The sequence below is a fragment of the Heloderma suspectum genome, chromosome 2 (genome assembly GCF_057233095.1).
Source record: "Heloderma suspectum isolate Gila_16-S chromosome 2, 16-S_ref, whole genome shotgun sequence".
NCBI lineage: Eukaryota > Metazoa > Chordata > Lepidosauria > Squamata > Helodermatidae > Heloderma > Heloderma suspectum.
The window spans coordinates 256,405,596-256,428,590 of record NC_139459.1 but is presented as its reverse complement, the minus strand read 5'-3'; the positions used below and the strand labels follow the sequence as shown (position 1 = coordinate 256,428,590).

General features: G+C 43.2%; 1 protein-coding gene across 14 annotated transcripts in view; it reads right to left on the bottom strand.

The window, feature by feature from the left end:
- The window catches only part of ACSL6 (acyl-CoA synthetase long chain family member 6), a 117,215-nt gene that overhangs the window by 13,833 nt on the left and 80,387 nt on the right, over positions 1–22,995 (bottom strand). For 10 of the 14 annotated variants that reach the window (XM_084838876.1, XM_084838884.1, XM_084838874.1 and 7 more), the window contains 10 exons: positions 22,399–22,472; positions 19,930–20,007; positions 15,626–15,760; positions 13,731–13,865; positions 8,915–9,010; positions 7,941–8,013; positions 7,280–7,368; positions 4,414–4,530; positions 3,398–3,541; positions 1,720–1,821 (listed from right to left, as the gene is read on the bottom strand). In XM_084838876.1, coding sequence (XP_084695002.1) covers positions 1,720–1,821; positions 3,398–3,541; positions 4,414–4,530; positions 7,280–7,368; positions 7,941–8,013; positions 8,915–9,010; positions 13,731–13,865; positions 15,626–15,760; positions 19,930–20,007; positions 22,399–22,472 — 1,043 coding nt within the window. Of the gene's footprint in view, positions 1–1,719; positions 1,822–3,397; positions 3,542–4,413; positions 4,531–7,279; positions 7,369–7,940; positions 8,014–8,914; positions 9,011–13,730; positions 13,866–15,625; positions 15,761–19,929; positions 20,149–22,398; positions 22,473–22,995 lie in introns of all 14 variants that reach the window. The other 4 variants (XM_084838875.1, XM_084838882.1, XM_084838887.1 and 1 more) reach the window with 2 other exon arrangements.

The following is a 22,995-nucleotide window of genomic DNA, read 5'->3' as shown; positions in this document are numbered from 1 at the left end:
CATCAATGTGCATGGTGTTTAACTTACGCTGAGGAGATTACAATCTTTTCAAAAGGTGCTTAAAATCTACTTCCTCAAGCATCTGAATGTATTTCTCCCACATCCCAACAATGCAGAAATGGTTGTTGACAGGATACAGCTTCACCGCAGCTGATATCCAAGCTTCCCCACTGTTTTCCATCTCCTTACCACAAGTGACACTGGCCCTGCCTGGCTTTTGCACACATGGATGGGGGAAGAATATCTAGTTACTGATATTAGCTACAGTGCTAATTGCAGTTCACTGCCTAGCACCTAGGAACATGGGATGCTGCCTTATCATGAGCCAGACGACTTGTCTATCTAGCTCAGTATTGTCTATCCTGACTGAGAGTGGCTCTGCAGGATGTTAGGCACAGGCCTTTCCCAGGTGCCAGTAATGGAACCTGGGACCTTTTGCATGCAAAGCATGTGTTCCGCCACTAATCTATGGCCACCTATAACTTCCACTGAAGATTTCTGATGTGGAGCCTAAATGCTGGGACATCCATAGCGGATGTTAAAAGCTGCTCTTTAGCAACTTGGCTGTCTTGTCTCTGGAACATTACTGCCATTTCTCTCTAGTCTAGGCAATGGCCAAGAAATCTCACAATGTAGCATCAACTATGAAATTCCCAAGCCAAAGAACAAAAACAAACAAACAAACAAACAAACAAGAGATATCCCATTGTAGCAATGGAACAATACTGATGAAGAAAAGTGGAAAACACCAAGACGCTATGCTAGCTACTCTATATTGTATAACTGTGCTTATCTAGTGGAATCTTCCTAAGGGCGCAATCCTATGCATGTTTAGACAGAGAAAAGGCCTACAACTCCCAGCATTCCCCAGCCAGCCTTGCTGGCTGGGGAATGCTGGGAGTTGTAGGCCTTTTCTCTGTCTAAACATGCATAGGATTGTGCCCTAAGAGATGTTTCAGCCTCTAACATGGCTGTCACCTATCCACGCAGGGCGAAACAACATACTACTTTAAAAATGGGTTTATCTAACGTGCTTATGAATGACCACAGCTCAGTCTGTATGTCATAGTTCATATTTTATATTGTTTTATGCTGCACTCTGTGGTTTTAATTTTTGTGAACTGCCCAGCGAGCTTCAGCTATTAGGCGGTATAATTAAAACAACAACAACAAATAACTATGTCACAACAAGCCACATTTTGCCCCCCCCCCCAATTGTGGGTTGTCGTAAATGAGCCCAATTGTTCCCTCTGCCCCATTTTCCCACTGAAAATCACCGCCTCTCCCCTGCGGCGCTATTTGTGAATACCACCTTCAGGGGAAAATATCAGTATAGGGGGGAGGTGATTTGGGGCAGAAAAATGGCACACAGTTATGCCTCCTCCAACATGTTTCAGAGCAACATGCTCTGGTCCAGAGTAGCGGCCCACCCCCAGTCCCATGGCTGCTTTTTCTAAAGAGACATGGCCAGTTCTAAGCACATTAGTTAAAACACTTCATACATAAGATATGGTCTGGCCCTTAAGCTTATCATAAAAGCATCACTGCCTTTATTACTGGCTGCTTCAGGGCTCTCCCAGAACTTTATTTTAGTACCCTGGCTAATTCTGATTCACCAATTAAAAATTTAATCTATGTCTATCTATTGTACAATTTTGCCAAACAAGCGCTATTCTTGCATGCTTGTAACGCACACGAGTGTGTCCATAAAGAACATACCACATTTTTACAAAGATCTGCAAAAGTTCCATCAAAGCCCTTTTTCTTAGCCCAGCCTGGCATGACTTCAGCATCAGGTACAACAATCCCCACCAGGAAAGCCTGCACCGAGAGAGATAAAATTGGGAGCCACATTCATGACACAGCATAATAACCAGCTCAAACCCTTGTATTTTGCTGAGCTCTATCTGCTTCTGAAGAGGAGTGCTGTCAAACTTCTTTGCTTTTTGCTCCCATGCTCCTATTTTCCCAAACTGTTATGGCAGTTTCTGCTTATCACGAAAGCCAGAACACACTGTGTGTGTGTGTACGTGTGTATATCAGTTATCTATATGGATCTGGGCAGGGAGGAGATTCAGAGCAAGGCAGAATGCCATGTACTGTTCTGCTAACTTTTGATAACAGCTTCCATACAAATGGTTTGGTAAAAGGGTTACTACCATTCCTCCTTCGCAGTCCTTCAGCTCTTCCAGTATGCACCAGGAGGCTGGCTTCAGACATTACAGTGACAAAATCTAAGTGTGTGTGTGTGTGTGTGTGTGTGTATACATATACGTGCGTACATTGTTTGACTCAGCATACACAGTGATTTGCTTATGCATCTATGCAGCCATGATCTGCTCTGCTCAGTGGTGCAGCAAGGTCTGGATCTCACAGATGAAGTCACAAGAACATAGGAAACTGCCTTATACTGAGTCAGACCCTGGGTCCATCTAGCCCAGTATTGTTGACACTGACTGGTAGCAGTGGCTCTCCAGGGTTTCAGGCAGGATCTTTTCCTCGCCCTACCTGGAGAAGCTGGGGATCGAACCTGGGGCCTTCTGCATGCCAAGCAGGTGCTCTTCCACACTGAGCTATGGCCCCTCCCTGGGCCTCACAGCCCAGGATGCCTCCAATGTCCACCCAGAAAGTGACCACAGAATTATTTCTTCTAATTTTTAAAAAAACATCTTGTAATCGGAGAGAAGGCAGCTGGGCATGTATATGGTCACAAATGCTCATTTTATTATTTTTAACTTTAAAATATATTATCGTTTTCTACAACAAAATGGTGCTTTTTCCCAAGTAAAGGAGTTTGGCATCAGGGCAGCAGAGGCAAATTTCATATTTTACCTGTAGTCATGATAGTGCTATGATTTAAGTGAGTTTGAAATGCAAAACTGCACATGCTCAGCGTATTTCTTTCTTTTTTATTGGGGTTGACAAACAGTTTGTTTTTTGTTCTAATGTATAAGCAATATAGAACTGGCTGTAAAGCATGGAATGACAGTGGGGAAGGAAGGAGAAGAAAAATGTTCATTGTGGGCTTCACAGCTGAAGTTATACACAAGGACATCTAAAGGGGCCCCCCATAAGACAATTACATACAGGGTCTAAAATTACCTAGCTGCGCCAGCGGATATATGCGTCAGCAACCCAGTTTGCGCATAATGATAATCCATGGGTTGTCAAGGCAACACAGAAGGAAGCAAGTGTGATTCCGGGTTGTTGTGGAGGAAACAACCCAGCCCACGGCTTGCTGGAAATAGTATAGCACTCAGTCCTTAAATGAAATAAAGATAACACCTGTCCTGTCCTTAAATGGAACTCCCAGGAAGATATGGCTGAGGCATTCAAATTACAAAATAGTAACAAACTGATCAAATTTCAAGGAACATGTAGAAATGAATAGTGTTACCTGTAAGCTATCTCCATGCACGTATATCTGGGAGACAGGCTCACTACGGATGTAGATATTCTCAATTTTTTCTGGTGCAATGTATTCTCCCTGAGCCAATTTAAATATATGCTTCTTTCGATCAATGATTTTTAATGTACCATTCTATGAGTAAAAACAACAAGAAATTATCTAAGAAAAATTATAGGGCAACTCAACCTTAGTATACTGTAGCCCTCCTGAACAGGTGGAGCAGAATTTAAATTCTGGAATTGGCAAGAGAAGCTAAGGTCATGCCCCTGTGGTTTCTTAAAGCTGACAATATGAGCATGGCTTCTGATCTACAGAACAATCCTATATTTGCTTACTGAGAAGGAAATCCTACTATGCTCAGTGAGACTTACTCTCTTATAAGTGTGTTTAGGATCCCAGCCCTAGAGATTAATTTGCTTAATCATATTTATATCCTGTCTTTCTTCCAAGGAACTCACAACAACCCTGAGAGGCAGTTTAGCCTGAAAAATAGTGACAGATCCAAAGTCACCCTGTAACTTTCAGCCCAGAGATTTGAAGTCAGATCTCCTTGATTCAGGTCTGACACACCGTCTATTACACCACACAGGCTTTTCCTAGATTTCAATATCATACCACCTATACTTTTAGGGTTGGATCCAGCATCTTTGTTCTGCCAGCAGAAGGATACTGGACTTCAGCATCCTCCCCTCACCCCACCACACACCCTCCAATTTTCCTTCAGAGGGTCCCCCAATCCTCTGGAGCAGATTTAGAGCCAGGGAGAGGATGTGGAGGTCAAATTCTGCCAGCAGTATCCTTTCTCTGGCGGAACAAAGATGCTGGATCCAAGCCTTACTCTGCCACTGTACTCATGAACTTACATGAATGTCGATGCCCAACTTGTTTATTCCTTCAGAGTCCCCATAAAGTTAAGTGGGACTGTTCTGTGCGAAGATGCAGCTTGTCAACTGCAATCATAGTCTGGTCCCTCTTACATGCAAAGTTAGCAGCTCTGTACGTACCGGCAACCACTTTCCAACGTCCCCCGTATGGAGCCACCCCTCCTTGTCTAATGCTTCCCTGGTTCTCTCTCCATCTTTCAGGTAGCCCTTAAAAACGTTTGGACCTTTCACACAGATCTGCAAGAGAGGTCGATTTGCTGGTAAACTTTGGGGTGAAATTCAGTTTAGAGAACAGGCTTATGCTAATCTATCATGATTTCACACAAATGATGAAAAGGTACATTAAGAATTCTCAAGACCTTCACCCTGGAGGTTAGACAAGGACCACATCACTGACACACAAGAAACCCTTATTTTACAAACACTTGTCCTTGAACGTAACATTTTAAAAAGAGACTGAGGGCGGGCGGGCAGGCGGGCTGTCTTTCTTTCTTTCTTTCTTTCTTTCTTTCATTCTGGGAGGCCTCCCATTACTGTCCCATGGCCAGCAGCATAATACACAACTGACACAGCTGTGGTGCAGAAGGGAAGACTTTCACAGGCACATAGCTTCAGGGAGTTGGACCTGGGCTTCAGAAGCGTATCTGTTTACCTGCGAGGACTCTGTACATACTAAGAGTGGGCTGGATCGTGTGTAGTGTCTCCTGAGCAATGTCATTCTTCACTAAACTGCAGTGTTCCAGAATAGCTTGAGTCAACACAACATGGTTCGCACATAATTCTACGCCATCCTCGAGGATAAGCAACCATGGGTTGGTTGTTCACTCGCCAACTCATGTTACTCTCGACAGAAGATTGGGTGCACGGTGGCTCAGTGTGCCTTGTTTCCCCTTCAGTCCTCCAGCCTGCTCCCTGCATGTATCCCAGTGTCCTTTGCAGCACAACCCATCTTACCTCCTCATCCTGGCCCCGTCTCCTCTCCAATCATTACCTCTTTTCCTACCCTCAAAAATTTGATGCCTCAGAATTGTGCAAACGGGATCATTTTTCCCTCCTCCCAGTCTTTCACAAGTGTGCATGAGCACAGATTCAGCAGTCTGATATGTGTAGTCTCACCTTGTCAATTTCCTTGTAAGCTTCAGTTGTCAAAAGGCATTCCAGAGTGGTGTAGATAACATACGAGGAAACTGACAAGACAAGACAAGACTGCAAATAGGCTAAATTGCACACAGTTGCCAAAGAGCAGGGAAGAAATAACACTAAGAGAAAGGAGGAACCCATTTGTGCAATTCAGAAGCACCAAAAAAGAAAAGCGAAGAAAGTGTTGTGAACTCTGGGTTGTTCGTGGTTAACAAACCATTTATCATGGTTGGGTTCAGACAACACGATAACCCACAGTTCAACAACAACCCATGGTTCAATGACAACCCACACTCAACCCTCAAGTGTGGGTTATCATATTATGTGAACGCAGTCACTCTCACATACATCTCACTTTCTTCAGTGGTGAGAAGTTCTATGTGCATGTGTGTGTGTGTGTGTGTGGGGGGCACTTACCCAGGTTTGGTTTCAGGTGGGATCATTAGTGACTTAAGGCATTTTGTAATATGTGAATTAACAAATGTACAAGTTGTACGTGGGTGGCGATAGTTTGATACTCCAACAAACCAAGTCCATTGCTCCCACCTTGGCTCTCCAGAGAAATGTGCCCTGCTGCGTTCCTAAATGCTGTGGCTTACAGCATGAGTGTGCAGAAGGTAAACATTTTGGACTTCAACTCCCAGAAGCCTCTGACAGGATAGCCAATAGTCAAGAATGCTGGGAGTTGAAGTCCAAAACATCTGGAGATCTACTTTCTGCCCACTCCTGGCATACATCGCCTAGATCTGTCTCCAAAATGGAAGCCTCTCTTCTCTCTCTCTCTCTTTCTCTCTCTCACACGCACGCACGCACACCTTACTTAGAGCTTCAGCTATGGGGTGGTATAGAAATGCAATCAATCAATCAATCAATCAATCAATCAATCAGTCAATAATCCTTAGCTGGGGTGGTTGGGTGGGAGAATAGGAAAGGTGTGTTTCCTTCTTCAGAACATTCAAGAGCGGTCTCAGTAGCCTCTTTTAACAATTAGCTCCCATAAAGAGACATTCACTATTAAGGATCATAAGGCAGTCATTCTGGCCCACAACACTCTTTTTTCAAACCCCAAACTGTGATCTAGAAATCCTTCAATTCCCTTGGCATGGGATCAAGCCAAGCCAAATAAGCTACTGTGTCTTATTTCCCCTCTGCGATTGTGTGAACCAGGTCTGTGTATAGGGTTGTGCCTGGTTTCCTCTGCCTTTTGAGCCTAAAAAGGTACTAACAGAGCAATCCAAAGAGGGTGGGGGAGGGAGAATCCATGGTGGAGGAACCCCAAATCCAAGCCCAGCCCTGGTCACACTGGCAAGGAAGAAGGTAGGGGAATGGCTGGAGAGGATATCAGTACACCAGATACAGGGACTTTTAGTACTACTGTTAAAGCACCAATGGTGAAGCAGCAAGGGCAATGGAAGTTTCTGTCCCAGGAAGGAGAGAGCTTTCATGGGTGGAACTCCCTCTCTGTAGGCAGAGTGGGAGATCTGCACCATTCTATGGTCCTTGGGATACCTACTCAGTACCACAGGAATGCATCATAAGGTGCCATAAAACAATCACCCCCCCATATCATTTTCAGGCACTCTTGCCACTACCAAGCATTGGAGCTGGACCACCACTACTCAAAAGAATGAGACTAAATGGTTGAGTACCATTGGCCGAGTACCATCTTGAGTACCAGAGCAAACCCCTGCTAGTTCTGGGCTTATTGATAATTCCCTGGAGCAATGTACTTTGTTGTCCATCTTACCTGGTGTAGGTGAGCCACAGATCTTGCCCCCAAGAAATTGTTCACAGGGTTTTTAAACTACAAATGAAGCAGTAATGAGTTTAATAATATACATGTTACCTCTCCTTCTCCCTTGGAAGAAAAGTAATTCAGTTCTTCAACATCCACCAGCCTGATTAAATTACAGGGTAAGGGTGCTCCTACATGACCTGCAAATTACATCGAAAGATATTTGTCTTTTTTTTTAAGTGTTAAAAAAAAAGTAAAACGAACTCACCAGATTATTATTACATAACTATCTCAACATTGCTGAAGTAGTAATATGCATGTTTTATTGCTAATCTAGTGAAAAAGAAATGGCAAAATTACTGTTCCCTGCAGTGAGAGGAGTGGAGAAAGGAGCATATATACATGAGGCCCACCTCTCCCTGAGGACAATCCCAGGGGGAAAACAAGATCCAAACAGGGCCACAATGTATCATAAGTACTGAAGCTGGGATCCAAAGAAGGGATATGTGTGTATAGATTTAAGTAGCATACAGTTGGATTGAATTTTGTTTGACGTTATCACAACTGTAGTTCCCACTGCAGAAGAGGCAAACCACTGTTTGGTTTGAAAAACTGCTTGCCTCTTTGGCAGGGAAAACTGCTGAGCCAAAGACAGCAAGAATACACTGTGATTGTAAATACATGACATCTTAGCCAATTCTGGCCTACTTTCAAGCTTAAATGACCAAGTTAATTTGTACTTTAAAATAGAATTAGATCTCCTATCTAGTACCTGATGTCCAGTCTCCTGGAGTAGTAAAGGTACAACCAGCTGTGCACTCTGTTTGACCATAGCCTTCGTAAACCTGTAATATTAATTTTAGCATTTTATTTTAAGACTAGAAAGTGAAACAAGCAATAAAGTTCTTTGCTTTGCAGCACTGTGCTCAGGAGGCACATTTATATCACTATGTATAATCCACATTACAACTTTGTACAAATCAAACTTCTGATTCCTGAAATTAGAGAAGGAGAAAACAGGTGGAGATGGAGAAGAATTTCTTCCTTTGTACGAACTCCTTGGGAAGGTGGGGGTGGTGAGGACACGTTTTCAGGTTCTGTACCCCAGGTCAGGAAGAACAATGGAGGCTGGCTGAGACTTGAATTACTGACATTGGCCAATGATACCGTTAGTCTAGGCTAGCGCTACAGGTCTCTACCAATCCTAGGGAGGCCTGTTAGTGGCTAGTGCCAAGGCAGAGGGTAGGATATGGCAAGCCTTAGCCCATTCTGCTTCCATGCTTCTGCCAGCTTGACTGCCTGATTACTGACAGAATTAAGAAGAGTGGATGTAGTCAAGCTTAGAGTGGTGGCTCTTGGATGGCACCATCTTGGGAACACAAGTGCATTGAAGACGGCTGTCAGGGGTCCTGCCCCCCAATAAATCACTGAGGTAGTCCCCTTTAATAATTTGGCCCTTTCTGCCCTCTCCCTGCCAACGTGGTAAATATCCAGGCACAAATTCTGATTTGGTCTTTGCTATTAGCATATTATGTTTACAAGGGACTGATATTTTTAACATAAAACACCTCTTTATAGGGTTCTAATATGTATATATTGAGCCCATTTTCATTATGTACATGTCTGGTCCTTATAGAATTGTCAGACAGACAGACAGGCGGACATGTAGCAACCTGTCTTTTTTTAGCAGAATTTTTAGATAGAAAATGTTTTTTGCATCTGCATAACAGTATAGGTGCAACATACCTGACATCCTAGGGCTGCTCTAAGGAAACCCAGGACAGTGGGAGACGCGGGAGCAGCTCCTGTTACAATCATCCTAACACAACCACCAAGGCTCGCCTGTTAAGAGTTTTGAAATACAGCATAGTAAAGTCATCCTGTATTGTACAGAGTGGCACAGTATGTTTAGGCTTGTTTGAGAGCACATGAAGACCAGCCTACCTATTAGACCCAAAGGAGATTCAAATACATACACCCCACTTCAGGATTTAATCCTATCATTCCTACCTATATTCACAAATCTCTGCCCTCCCCTACACTATAAAGATAACTCTTTTCACTGGGAAGAGTCACTAATACCTGTGTCCATGCTACACAGGTAAAAAGAGAACATGAGGGAATGGCAAATCAACCCCCACCCCCAGCTAACACATGTACAGTAGCTGAAAAATCTACCAGGAGCAACATGGCGGGGGGTGGAAATAAAAGGTATCTTTTCTGCCACAGCAAATTCCAGCATGTTTCTACTTGTTGGATTCAATTCTGCAGTTAACTATACTAGTCATCAGTTTGCTTTCAAGCCCTAGGTAAGATGCCAGTTTTGAATTATTATTCCTAAATATCTGGAGACGTACATAGCTGCCTATACAAATCCTCCCATTCATTCAGCTGCTTTGAGGAGCCCCTGCTGATTTTATTTTTTGTCGTATATTCTATTAATATACCAATATATTGTATTGCAAGCCACCTTGATTTTCATTTGTCAGGTCGTAACCAGAGAAAACATCTCTTTGAGATTCAGAAGGTGGTCAAGGATACCCTTGTTAAATCCTGAATCCACGTCCTGCTTGGAACAGTTCAGTCTCTAGTTCTTGCCAGTTATACAGTGAGGGTGAGCAGTTCACGGATTAAACAAACAACTGATTTCCCTGGCTAAAAATAAAACTGACATGTTACTGTGTGACATCCAATTGAGCAAAATTAAAACAGAACTGTGGTTCAATAGTCTAAAATTATTTTACTGCGGGGGACCTTTCACAAAATCAGCTAGGATTGCTGGCCATAAGGCATTGTGTTTATCCCTTTCCTCGTGTCAAATAAAATGGTATGTTCAGTGCCTTACTTCTAATTCTTGATTACCACTTTCTAGAGGAAAACACAGTTGGCTGGAACAAATATTACTGAGTAAAGCCTAACTGATGTCTGCGGGCCCTTTTGATATATTTTGAAGAGGATCTTGCTCCTGATCTGCCCAGCTATTCCTATTGAGTTTCTATTAATGGGTCTTTCTTGGCTTCATTTCCTCAATCTGTTGGTGTCCCCTTGGTTACTCTGTTGTGAGACGTTAGTTTTATTTTTTGTTGCCACTTGGAAGTCTTATATGTTCTTTTGGTATTAATTACCACTTGTATGTTGATGATACATAGTTATATTTTTGGTTCCAGACCTTACCCATCTTTAATTACTAATCTCTCCGACTGTCTTGCTTTCGTTCTCTATTTCTTAAGTTGAATTTCTCTAAGACATAACAAGTTTTTTTTAACATTTTTCTTCTTCAGCTTCTTTTTTGTTTCTTTTCATTTATTTAACTGCTGGTTGTATTTCTATTTCCACTACCCCCACATGCTAGGGATTGGGGTGTGATTTTTTACTCTTTTTGCCATTATTGTTGAAGAATCAGATCCTTCCTAATCATGCCATTAGCAACATTATTTCTAAAATAGCTGATTTTCTTTCTGAAGATATGGTAAAACTTTTCTTTGTTCTCTTATTTTATTTACACTCAATTATTATATCTTGTATATTCATCAGACTTTGCTTTCATGTAAACTTCTTGGAAATTACTGGAAATTGTGCAGCATGAGCAGCACTTCATGGATTGAAAATGTCATCTCAGCAGGTGAGAGGGCAAGAATATTTTTAACTTATCTGATAACAGTCATGGAGCCACCAAAAGGCAAGAACAAGCTTTGTAACTAGTCTGACTGGAACTCCCACCAAAGTCTGCTACATTTAATTGGCTTTAACTAGTCTTCACTGTCATTCCTTGGTTATTACTTGAGGGGCAATGGAATTGCATGACTAGAAGTATCAGTGGAATCAATGACCTAGGGAGGTGGTGGGCTCTCCCACACTGGAGGCATTCAAGATGAAGCTGGACAGCCATCTGTCAGGGATGCTCTGACTTGGATTCCTGCATTGAGCAGGGGGTTGGACTCGATGGCCTGGTAGGCCCTTTCCAACCCTACTATTCTATGAGTTTATCCCAACAGTCATTTAATTTAACTATCTATAGATTCTTTGCAGATTAAAATCACATCCATGCTAGAAATGTGCATGTACACAAACTGACCAGAAAGTCAGCATGGCTTGCTGTTGAGATTGTTATGAAGCAGCTCTCGTTTGAGTGAACAGTACTGACTCCATTCTGAGACACAGCCAAAAAGCCAGGCATCTTCATTCCAGTTTCAGCAAAGGTGGGAGAAAGGCACAGGAATGGGACTGAGAGCATTATGCAAGGCTAGATCAGGCAATTCCGTTGTTTCTAATGTACTTCCTAAAATGCTTTCCCCAAAGGCAAAGGTGGGGGTAAACACTGAGCAAAACATGAATGTGCTGAATAAAAAGAGTGATATCTGGTAAGGTACCCCATCAACTATCTACAATGTGCTCCCAGCCTTGACACATGTGGTTAAGACATGCCTTAGCAGTAAGGTCATCTTTTGTTAACAGAATGTAGATAGTAAGAAGGACCTAGCAGGACTTTTGTTTCCAGCAAGTAGAGCTATCATCCCCAAGCACCCTCTTTTGTTATAAGGGATGAAAGGCCAGCTCAGTCTTTATCCCACAGCAAGTAGCACCATTTCCAGTGCCTGTGAGGGTGCCTGGTTCATCACAGCTGTGATGTCACAGTTTTTCTCTGAGCTTTACAAGAAGCCTCAGGTTTGGGCAGCCAGGGTCTCCCACCCATGCATCCCCCTCTTCCCAGAGGCATGGGGCCATGCTGCTGAAATCATTCAGTGCCTTCCCCCCTAGGGGTAAGGGGCCACACTGCTGCTGAAATCACTCAGTCTAAGAGGAAAGGCTCCATGCTGAAATCACCGAAGGACTCGCCTCCTTCCTGCTAAAATCACTGGGCTCCTTGCTTGCCAGAGCAAAGTGCCATCAGTGAGTTTTTTGCCTCCCCTAGTCCAGGCTTCCTGCTTTCCTTCCTCTTCACCTGAGACCAGGAGTTGCAACGCTCACTAGTTCCTGTCTGCAATAAAAGGCTTCAGCCCAAGGAAAGGTATATTGCTTTCAGAGGTTCTTAGTACAAATTGTAGCTTTCACCCCATCTTTATCCTCTGGATGTGTGTGTGCTTCAAGCCTCAGAAAGGCTCCTTCCCACAGTCTTGAAAACTACTTTTAGGCTTGGTGCTCAGCTTCACCAAGAATGTAGCTGATTTTCCCATCAAGGCATAACTTGGTGAAAGCTGGAGCATCCCCAGTTGGTGTAAGTGCTAACAGTTCCATTTGCTCAGCTAGCTTCCCCCAAACCAGCTTGTGCATTTGAATCTTTGCAAACCTCAATAAATGTGCTATTGTGGTGTTATCCTCTACACAGTGCCCGAGTAGGGATCTCTTTGGGTGAGAATTGCCTTCTTAGTCACACTCTATTTGCCAACGTATAAAGATTCCTTATAAGCAGGTGTGTAGGTCTCGTTAGAACGTGTGTGAATTTGTATACTGGTCTAATAAGAGCACATCACATAACAGGGTATTCGTGATAAGACAATACAGATTCCATAACAAGAATGTCACCTGTTTGGAGATTCTAAAGTATTTTTTTCATTCTGGGTTATTCACTTTGATGGCAACATTTTCTGTGAGTTTCACAGCTTAGGTTCTTGTGAGTTTGTATAAAAACAAAACGGTCAATAGATGGCGAAAGACCAATAACACTTCAGTTGCAATCTTAAGCAATATTTTACTTGACAGTACGCTCCATGTAAGTAAATAAGATACATTCCTAATCACATACAGAAGAAAGGCACTCTTAGCATGTCATGCTGTGACAAAGAAATAATAGCCCTGCACATATTTTTCACAGGAGCTCAGTTAGAAATACAACCAGAGTCCATCAGGCTCTGAAGAGCTGCCTAAAGCAGGACCCAAATGGCAACCCCCACCAGGCTAGGGCCAGTATTTAAGTCTTGGCGCCTATTCAGACACCCTCATCTGCCTCTCATCCCCACCCCAACCCCAGCAGTGCTGCCTGAAGCAGGACACGGCTCCTTGATGTATAGCAGGCTCAGGCCTGGGGGTCGAGTCCAAGAATGAGCTCTGATAGCATGGTAATGCTTGCCTCAGACCCTCTGTCCTTCAAAGGTGAGAGTAACCCAGGAAGGCTCCTCCAGTTTGGATTTTAATCTGAGTCAAAGAAGAAATCTGGGGCTTCTAAAAGGCTACACCCCACAAAAAACTGTTGCTGGGGGGCAAACACCTACCCCATGCAGGGGACCTTCTTGCCCCAAACATGTCTCTATTTCCGTAGGGACTGCATTCAAGGGCCTCCCTTATAAAAACTGATGCTGGGGAAAAGCCCATCCCGCGCACAGGGAACATCCATCAGTAATTACCCCCACCCCCTTTAAAAGCTGCTTTCAGAGGCTACACCTGGGGAAAATTAGATTGGTTTAGAAATGAGCAAAGCCACTTCCCAGTTTTCCCATCCCAACCCAACATAAGCCAAACTCACCCATCTCTAAACTTAATCTACCCTTTGTAAATGTCCCAAGTCAATTTCATCTGCATCACAAGTTAGTTATTCATACAATAGCCAGTTTTTCCAGATCCTTACCTGTATTTTGTTAAAGAACAATTTATCCCACAGACTGTCATTTCTAATTATCCCACTTCGGACTTCTGCCTTTTTACGCTTGGCAGCAAATTCCAGAAGCCAGCGTTTCAGTGGGGTGTCTGCTTGACTGAAAATCTGAGGGAATACAGAAAGGCAAGGAGGGGGCAGAATGAAAAGATTACATGGATAAAAAAGGATGAAGGACAAAATTTATCCCTGGCCAAAGCAGACATAGCTGCACAGATGCCAGCAGTATAACTAACGGTTTGAATTAATCATAACTTCGCCATTGCTAAAAGTTAACAAAAGCTCTTCTGATGGAATTCATTTTGAATTATGCTTTCTCTTTTCTTCTCTCCTAAGGGAAAAGGAACTAAGAAAACAAAACCATTGAAAAATATTTAGAGATTAAGGTACCCTGAGGGCTTCTATTGTGTAATTAGATTAGCATAGTTATGTAGAATTCTTTGGGATATTGTGGCAACAGAATAAAAACATCTGGTAGCTGCAAAGAAGAAGTTCCCAGCTCTTTAATGAGCTAATTGTGGCTAGTCATTATTTTTATTAATCTTTTCTTCAGAGACAATTGTGACAAATTCGCTAGTCAAACCAAGCTAATACTCATCAACAGCTATTTTATAAACAGTTCCACATCCAAAAACAGTAGAAGTCAGACTTCATTCACATTAGATTACAGCAATTCACATCTTCTTTTTCCTACTTAGAAATCTATACTCGAGTATTCAACCCAGTGTTACCAATCCTACGTTCTTGCTATGCTGAGTACTGAGTAATGCCAATGTAATATAGTCATGAGAGGGGAGTAGGGCCTTTCCAACAGCCTTGCTGAAATTCATCCCTCATGAGGGCTTCTCCTCCCTCAACTATCACCACCACCAGCATTACCAGCAGGCTGTACAGAGGGAGATTAGAGGGGAAGCAAAGATATTCCACCAGCCCTTTTAAAATACTTAATTTTTTCCTCTTCTCTACCCATCCCTTTTTCCTTGTAGGTAGCCTTTTTAGACTGTAAGCCTGCGGGCAGGGACCGTCTTGTTTAACTGATTGTTAAGTTGCTCCGGAAGCCTTTTTGGCTAAGGAGCAGGATAGAATTACTTTAAATAACAAACACAAACAAGCCTAGGCACTTCCAGCCAAAAGTCAACAACACAATACTATTAGAATAAAAAGATAACACAGCAACACTAACAGACATTTCCAAAACACCTCGGGCATCTCCATCACCATGTACCTTTCACAATCTCACTCTCTGACAGTTCCACATCATACATGCACTGAAAACACCAATCATTAAACGGTGACAACATGATGACATCACCCTCCCGCACAGACCTCCAACAAACAAGGCATAAGCGCAGTCCTGGAAGTCTGGAAGAGGATGAACTGAGACAAACGTTTGACCACATATTCTACCACACATGTGAACCTGATGCTTGATCAATTCTGCCTTAGCAACTGGCAGATGATTCAGCCCAGGATACCGTGTTATAAGTATTCATTGGGTTTTTCTCTCTCTCACGATTCCAGAGCCCATTTGCCAGGGTTTTCTACAGCCAAGTCTCATAATTTCACATTTAAGCAATCAAGTTCCAAACACCAGGTTTAGTTTGGCATATCCTTTGTTAACAAAAAGGATATACACGTTATATTGTCTACATGTAATGAGTACATGAAAATTAGGTACAATTTCTCCGTTTGCTTTGCATTTCAGATATGACACTCTGAACAAATATTGCTAGTTTATGGCAAAGTGCAGCAGCCAAGGAATTTAAGAAGCAAAAAGAATTATCCAGGAAGTCCAGTACATATGCAGGATAATAAGATCGGAAACCACCATTGATTCTTTTAATCACTGCTATGAATGTTAAGCTTACCTTGTCATACATCCTGTTCAGCAGTCTTGGCACAACAGGAAAGATGGTTGGACGCAGAGCTTTCATATCATCAGACAACAGGCGAATGTCCCCTTGGAAGAACCCAATTCGGCCCCCATGGCAATACACTACGGACTGTGATCGGGAAAACGAAGAAAAACAATTAATTTCCTTAGTTGAACTCCTAATCCTCTTTCCCATTTTAAAGGATGCTTTCTTAAGGATTTGGATATTTATGAAAGGCATTCTTTGATGTGGGCAACACTATGGGTCAGTTCACACGATTTCCTCCCGCATTTGCATGAACTGCTCTCAGTGTGGTGTCTACAAAAAGCACCCCTATGGTTGTGTTGATATTGTCTTTATCATCTGTTGCATAGTTCACAAATTACATTAATTCACATGCATGCCCAGCTGGGGCTGCTTGCACATCCAGCAAAACATCTTATGTGACAAGTTCATTAGAAGGAAATGTACTTGGAATTAGGGATGTATGGATTCCCACCTTCCGTTCCAGTGGGGAATCCGCTGGGGGTGGGGTGATCCATTCCTTCCCCCCACCCCGAATCCTCTGGAGCGGCTCCACTCCGTGAGGATTCTGCAGAGCTGCCTGGCTTGAGGGAGGCTTACCTAGACCCATTCACCTCTGCACCGGTCGCCATTTTTCTTTAAAATTATTAATTAATTTTATTAAATTAATTAAAAAAATTCTTTTAAAAATGGCGATCAGCAAGATGTGCCCATAGACTTATATGCAAAATAGAGCCATGAATCTAGAGTCAAGAGTCTTGTCAAGCTGCTGCCCCCACTTAGCTGGCCTGGAATGGGAAGGGGAGACTGGAACGTATCTTGCGTATAAGTCTATGGACACATAGACTTATACGCAAGATTCACAGCTCTATTTTGCGTATAAGTCTATGGGTACATCCTGCCGATCGCCATTTTTTAAAGAAAAATAGCGATCAGCATGGAAGCGAACGGCTCCAGTTACGCCTCAAGCAGCTGAGTGCTGTTCCAGCCAGAATCCTCCTGGAGCGGAGGTAAGTGGGGCCATTTCGCTGTGGATTCCGGAGGCCGGATTCTTTGGACATCCCAAAGAATTTCAATCCGCAGTGGATGTGTCTGACATCCCTACTTGGAATACATCCAGATAGACCTAATTCCTGGATCCAGACCAATATGCTTTATTGGCATTATTTTCAAGTCTGCAGTCTATAGGGCTGTTTCCTCTGCTAACTGTTGGAAAGGATACAACGGAAAGGATTAAAAAAAAAAATCCAAGTAATATCATCAAATGTGGAATGCTATTTCACCTAAAAAGCTGTGTGCATGCCATTACTATATTATTTGACCAATCTGTGTGTGATTCATGTGATGCCCACTATCAAGCAACATTTCACAGACAGGTCTGATCCAACAGTCTTGGCCATGTTCCATGTGGTAGGCACAACATGAGAACCACCTTGGGTCCTAAAATTAAGGAAAGTATAAATCCCTAAATTAGGGAATTATTCAGATGTATAATTCTACTAGGAATTTCAGAACTAGTTTTAGGGCACATATATCTAGTTATGCGACATTTAATGGGCCATGCAGAAGCTGGTGCAAGTTGGCAGTGGCTGTAGTGACTAGGGATGACAGTATTTGGCAGGTAGGTGCCTTGTTTCAACGTTAAAAAGAGACCATATGCTTGAGATTTTTATGTTACAAGGATTGAGGCTTGAAAATCTGCCTTCCCATGTGGAGAAACAAAAGCCCATAATACTTTTGGACTTCAAGTGACTTTGGTTTTACAACAGACTCACTGGCAGCATTTGGATGTAATGTGAAATCGTAGTTAAACTATGGAGAATGAGTCTAGCCTCCCCCGGGTTTGCATACTCCCACCTCCCCTCTCCTCCTCCAACAAAGCCACCAGAAGATCAGAAGCTTCTGCTTTAATCTGAGGTAAACTGATATTTATCATATTGCTCAAACCCTAAATTGTGATTAACCTTAAGTATGATTTTCCGAGTGGTTTGCAGCCTGTTACATTCTGGGCCAGGGAGAGAGACGGTGAAACCCGCGGTGGAACGCTGTGATAAGTTTGCAAGGCACTTTGAAGATAAAGTCACTCAGATTCGTCATGAATTGGACACCATGATTAATGCAGTTCCATTGGTAGAGGCATTCAGAGCACCGTCTGGTCCAGTTTTATTGGATGAGTTTCAGTTACTGAGGCCTGAGGATGCAGACAAGGTGCTTGGCCAAGTCCAATCGACCACTTGTGTGCTTGACCCTTGCCCTTCATGGCTTATTAAATCAAACAAGGAGGGGATGTCCGGCTGGGTCCAGGAGGTTGTAAATTCCTCCTTGAGAGAGGGAGTGGTGCCTGCCGCTTTAAAAGAGGTGGTAATTAGACCACTCCTGAAACAGCCTAACCTGGACCCAGAGGATGTTAACAATTATAGGCCAGTGGCCAACATCCCCTTCCTGGGCAAGGTGCTTGACGGGTGGTTGTAGGCACCGTTCCAGGCACCGTTGAATGAAATGGATTATCTAGATCCATTACAATCGGGCTTCAGGCCTGGTTTTGGAACGGAAACTGCCTTGGTCGCCCTGTGGGATGACCTCTGCTGGGAGGGACAGGGGGAGTGCGACCCTGTTGATTCTCCTGGACGTCTCAGCGGCTTTTGATACCATCGACCATGGTTTCCTTCTGGATAAGTTGTCTGGGTTAGGACTTGGAGGCACTGCACTGCAGTGGTTCCACTCCTACTTGGATGGCCGATTCCAGAAGGTGGTGCTGGGGGATTATTGCTCTGTGCCATGGCAATTGTGCCATGGGGTTCCACAGGGCTCTATCTTATCCCCTATGCTGTTTAACATCTACATGAAACTGCTGGGGGAGGTTATCCGGAGGTGTGGGCTGAGGTGCCATCAATATGCGGATGACACCCAGCTCTACCTCTCTTTCTCATCAAACTCAGGTGAGGCAGTGGCTGTTCTGAATCAGGGCCTGGGCACGGTAATGGACTGGATGAGGGCCAATAAACTGAAACTCAATCCAGACAAGATGGAGGTACTGTTAGTGGATGGTTCATCTGCCCGGCTAGGTGATATTCAACCTGTTCTGGAGGGGGTTGCACTCCCCCTAAAGGATCACGTTCATAGTTTGGGGGTGCTCTTGGATCCAGAACTGTCACTTGAGGCACAGGTGAACTCAGTGGCACAGAGCACTTTTTATCAGCTTCGGCTGATATACCAACCACACCCTTATCTGGATAGATAGCCTAGCTACAGTTATCCATGCTCTGATAACTTCTCGTCTGGATGAATGCAATGAGTTATATGTGGGGCTGCCTTTGAAAATGGTCCAGAAACTTTAGCTGGTCCAAAACAGGGCAGCAAGATCGTTAACAGGGACTGGCCTGTGAGCTCATATTACGCCAGTACGTTTTCAGCTGCACTGGCTGCCAGTCCATTTCCGGGCCAGATTCAAAGTGCTGGTATTAACATTTAAAGCCCTTAACGGCTTGGGGCCAGGTTACCTGAAGGATCGCCTCCTCCCATATGTGCCTGCCCAGACCTTAAGATCATCATCAGCGGCCCTTCTCCATGAGCCCCTGCCAAAGGAAGTGAGGCAGGTGGCTACTAGGAGGAGGGCTTTTTCTACTGTGGCACCCCGGCTCTGGAATGAGCTCCCTAGTGAGGTTCGCCTGGCACCTACATTGTATTCCTTTCGGCGCCAGGTGAAGACCTTTTTATTTTCCCAGGCATTTTAGCATTTTAGCTTTCTAGACTTTTAGCTTTGCTGTTTTAAATCTGTATTTTAAACTCCTGCACTGCTGCTAGGTTTTATTGTGATTGTATTGTTATATTGTGGTCTTCATGTTCTATGTATTTTAAATTGTTTTATTGTGTGCCGTTTGGTTTTAATTTTTGTGAACCACCCAGACAGATTCGGCTATTGGGCGGTATAGAAATGAAATGAAATAAATAAATAAATAAATATTAGTGTAAACAAGCCAGCTTCATAAACTATGGTTTGAAGTTGGCTTATTTCCACCAACCTTAATTAAGATTAATCACAGTTTGTCCACGTTTGGGTAACACAGCAAGACTTAAAACAAAAGCAAAAGCTTTCCATCTCTTCCTTGCAGCTTCATCAGAGAGTAGAGGGGGAGCATGTGACTGTGGAACAAGGAACCTTCTTCTAATGTTAAACTATGGTTTAGCATTACATCTGAATCAGCCTCCTGTTTAGTCATAGATATATTGATCAGAGGGGGGAAAGTTGACTTCCGCCGACTCTAAGACCTTACCTGTACCATTCTCTCAAACATGTGTGCTAAAGGCAAATAGGAAATGTGTACATCCTCATATGTAGGAGACCACTGACTCTGGAAAAAAAAACACAACAAGGAGCCCCACAAGGCTCGGGTCAGTCTAGACAGGTTTCTTACCTGTATCACTCTTTCAAACATGTGAGCCAAAGGCAGGAAAGAGATGAGCACATCGTCCTGTTTCGGAAAGATCACTTTCTGCAGATGAAGGGCATGGGAGACAGAAAGGAAAGAAACACTGACAGGAAGACACAACAAGAAAGTCATAAAACAATAAAAAAGAAAAATGGCACCAAGAGGAGCAAAGGGAGTAAAGTTTATTAAGCGAGAAAAGAGAACAGTGTTTGAAGTAATGTGTTAGGCCACAACACCAATGGAACTATGTTAGCAGGAGTGGTGACGAACACAAGGATGCGTCCAGAGAGCTCTCTCCGCTATAAGGAGCATGTGTCTTCCGAGAGCTGGTCTGTGAACATGCCCTTCCACCAAAGTGCTTGGGCTGCCAGATCAAAACGTCCACCCAGAGAACACTGTGTTGACTGTCCTTGACACTTCTGTTAGCCCTGAGATGTTCTGAAGTAAGGCACATCTCTGTATTTTAAGGCGTGCCCGGTTATTAAGCAACAAAGCCAACTGCCTATATCCATGTGGATAAGGAGCACAGGAAGCTGTCGTTTGTTGGGCCAGACCATTGGTCTCCACTGACTTGCAGCAGCTCAGACAGCAGTCTTCCCCAGCCTTACCTGGGGATGCCAGGGATTGAACCTGGGACCCTTGGCATGCAGAGTTCTGCCAGTGAGCTGCAGCCCTTTCCTGTTGCAAATGGCTTAACCCTGATTTCCAAGTACTCATTTCAGTCAAGATCATAAGATTAGATCATCATGTTGCTAGCTTCCTCACTGCCCTCCTGGCAGGGTTGTAGTGCCTTGATAAAGAGCTGCCTGATATGCAAAAGGTTCCTTCCTTGGCATATCCTGATAGGGATAGGAAACACTCCTATCTGAAACCCTGGAGAACTACTGCTAGTTAGTGTAAAGCAAGGGTAGGCAACCATGGTGCCCTCCAGATGTTTTGGACTACAACTCCCATAATCCCTGACCACTGGTCATGTTAGTTGGGGCTTATGGGAGTTATGGTCAAAAACATCTGGAGGGCACCACGTTCCCTACTCCTGGTGTAAAGGATATTGAGTTAAATGGACCAATGAACTGTATGAGACAGCTTCCTACAGAGAACATGGGGTGCTGCTTTCAGAGTGGTCTGCATATGATGTGATAGGATAAGTTTAAATCAATTAAATTCTGTTTATCAGGCAGCTGTTAAAGACACTAGGATTCTATTCTTCTTTAGTGGTTTAAGAACAGGAGTATAAAATTATTTTCTTCTGGATGCATTAACCCAGAAACAGAGAGAATCAGAGAGAGTTGCTTATTGTACCAAATTTTCATTAACAGACTGATCCTTTCTTGGTGCAGGTAAACATGGATAAAACAAATGGGTTTTGGCAATCCCTTGATGAGGTATGATTTATAATGTGGTCCTGTTTATATTAGGAATGCTTGATTCTAAGTTCTCCTGCATCTTCCCAAAGCACTATTCCGATTGAAACCAAGAACAACGATGAAACAGAAATACTTCCATTTCACAGTTACATTTCCTTGTTATATTAGGGAGATCATTCCTCACATTTTAGATTTAAATGGGATTATACCCATGTAAGCGTCTGTGCAGAACTCACATGTATGGTCATGTATATATACTGCCGTCTGAGGCACACAAGGAGAAACGGGGAAAGAGCCATTCCAAGTCATGTAGATGATGGAGTTGGTGTGACAGGATGGGTAGCATTCGAAGTTGCCTAACCTGTTTTAGATAACCAGGACTGCTATCCAATTTTGAAGCTGAAGAACTAAATATTTAATGCCTGTGGTCCCAAACCTGATTCGTTTTCTTTCCAAAATGTTTCTAACATTGGGTTGGATCCAGACTTAATCATGCTTAGAGCAGTCCGTCCCACCCCCCACCCCTGAAATTAATGGGACTTGATTTATTCCTAACTTGCCCTCATTGACTACAGTGGGTGTACTCTAAGCATGACTAAGTCTGGATCCAGCCCATTAGCTTCAAGTTGGGATGTCATCCTCTTATGGGAGAGAAATGAAATTTTGAAAACCTGTCTGGATAGAGAAATATATCTCTTTGGCTCCCTGATCATCACAGGCTAGTGCTGCTGTTAAGGATGACTTGAATTATTTTGGTTTATCTGGAGGTTCTGTATCCCACAGAAAAGGCTCGATACCACTCTGATTGAAAATGTACCACCAGATTCACCGTGGTGAGGCTGACCCCTAGAAGAGACAGTTTTACATCCTGTGTTTCCACATCAAATTAATTTACACAGCTCATTCTGCTGTCAATGTTTGCCACATAAATAAATAAAATATTCACCTCTGTCACTTTCAAAAAACCTGAAAAATCAGCAACCACATTCCCATGTGTCAGCATAGCACCTTTAGGGTTACCTGAAGGATGGAAGAAGAAGAAAAAAATATATAAAAGAAACGCGCAAGAGTTTCTAAAGCTATGTCCATGGAAATCCCTTTCTGTTTTCTTTTCTGGACTACAACATAGTAGAACCCCAGGAACCTCAAACCCTGGGCTCTCACCAACACCTGAAATCCCACACCAGCATGCTTGCATGCATATAAATGTAGTGCTCTATTTAGGATATAATAATTTCAATGCAGAAGACAGCAACAACACTTGACTCTCTCAGGAACAGGCTCTTGATTAGCTAGTATGTAATGATCCATGAAAGGATGTACATTTGTAACAGGTTTGTCTAGCATTTAACAATGTAAATGCTTTCATGGAAATAATCTCACTGAAAGGGTGGGTTAAAAAAACGCTCATGTAAACCACAAAAAGCATCTTCAGGGAACAGCACAAACCAGATACTTTCCATACCTGGTGGAAAAGTGTTCTACCTGGCTTTGAAAAATGGCACAATAAGGCTGTCCTTTGAGGAGCCTCATTTTGAAGTCT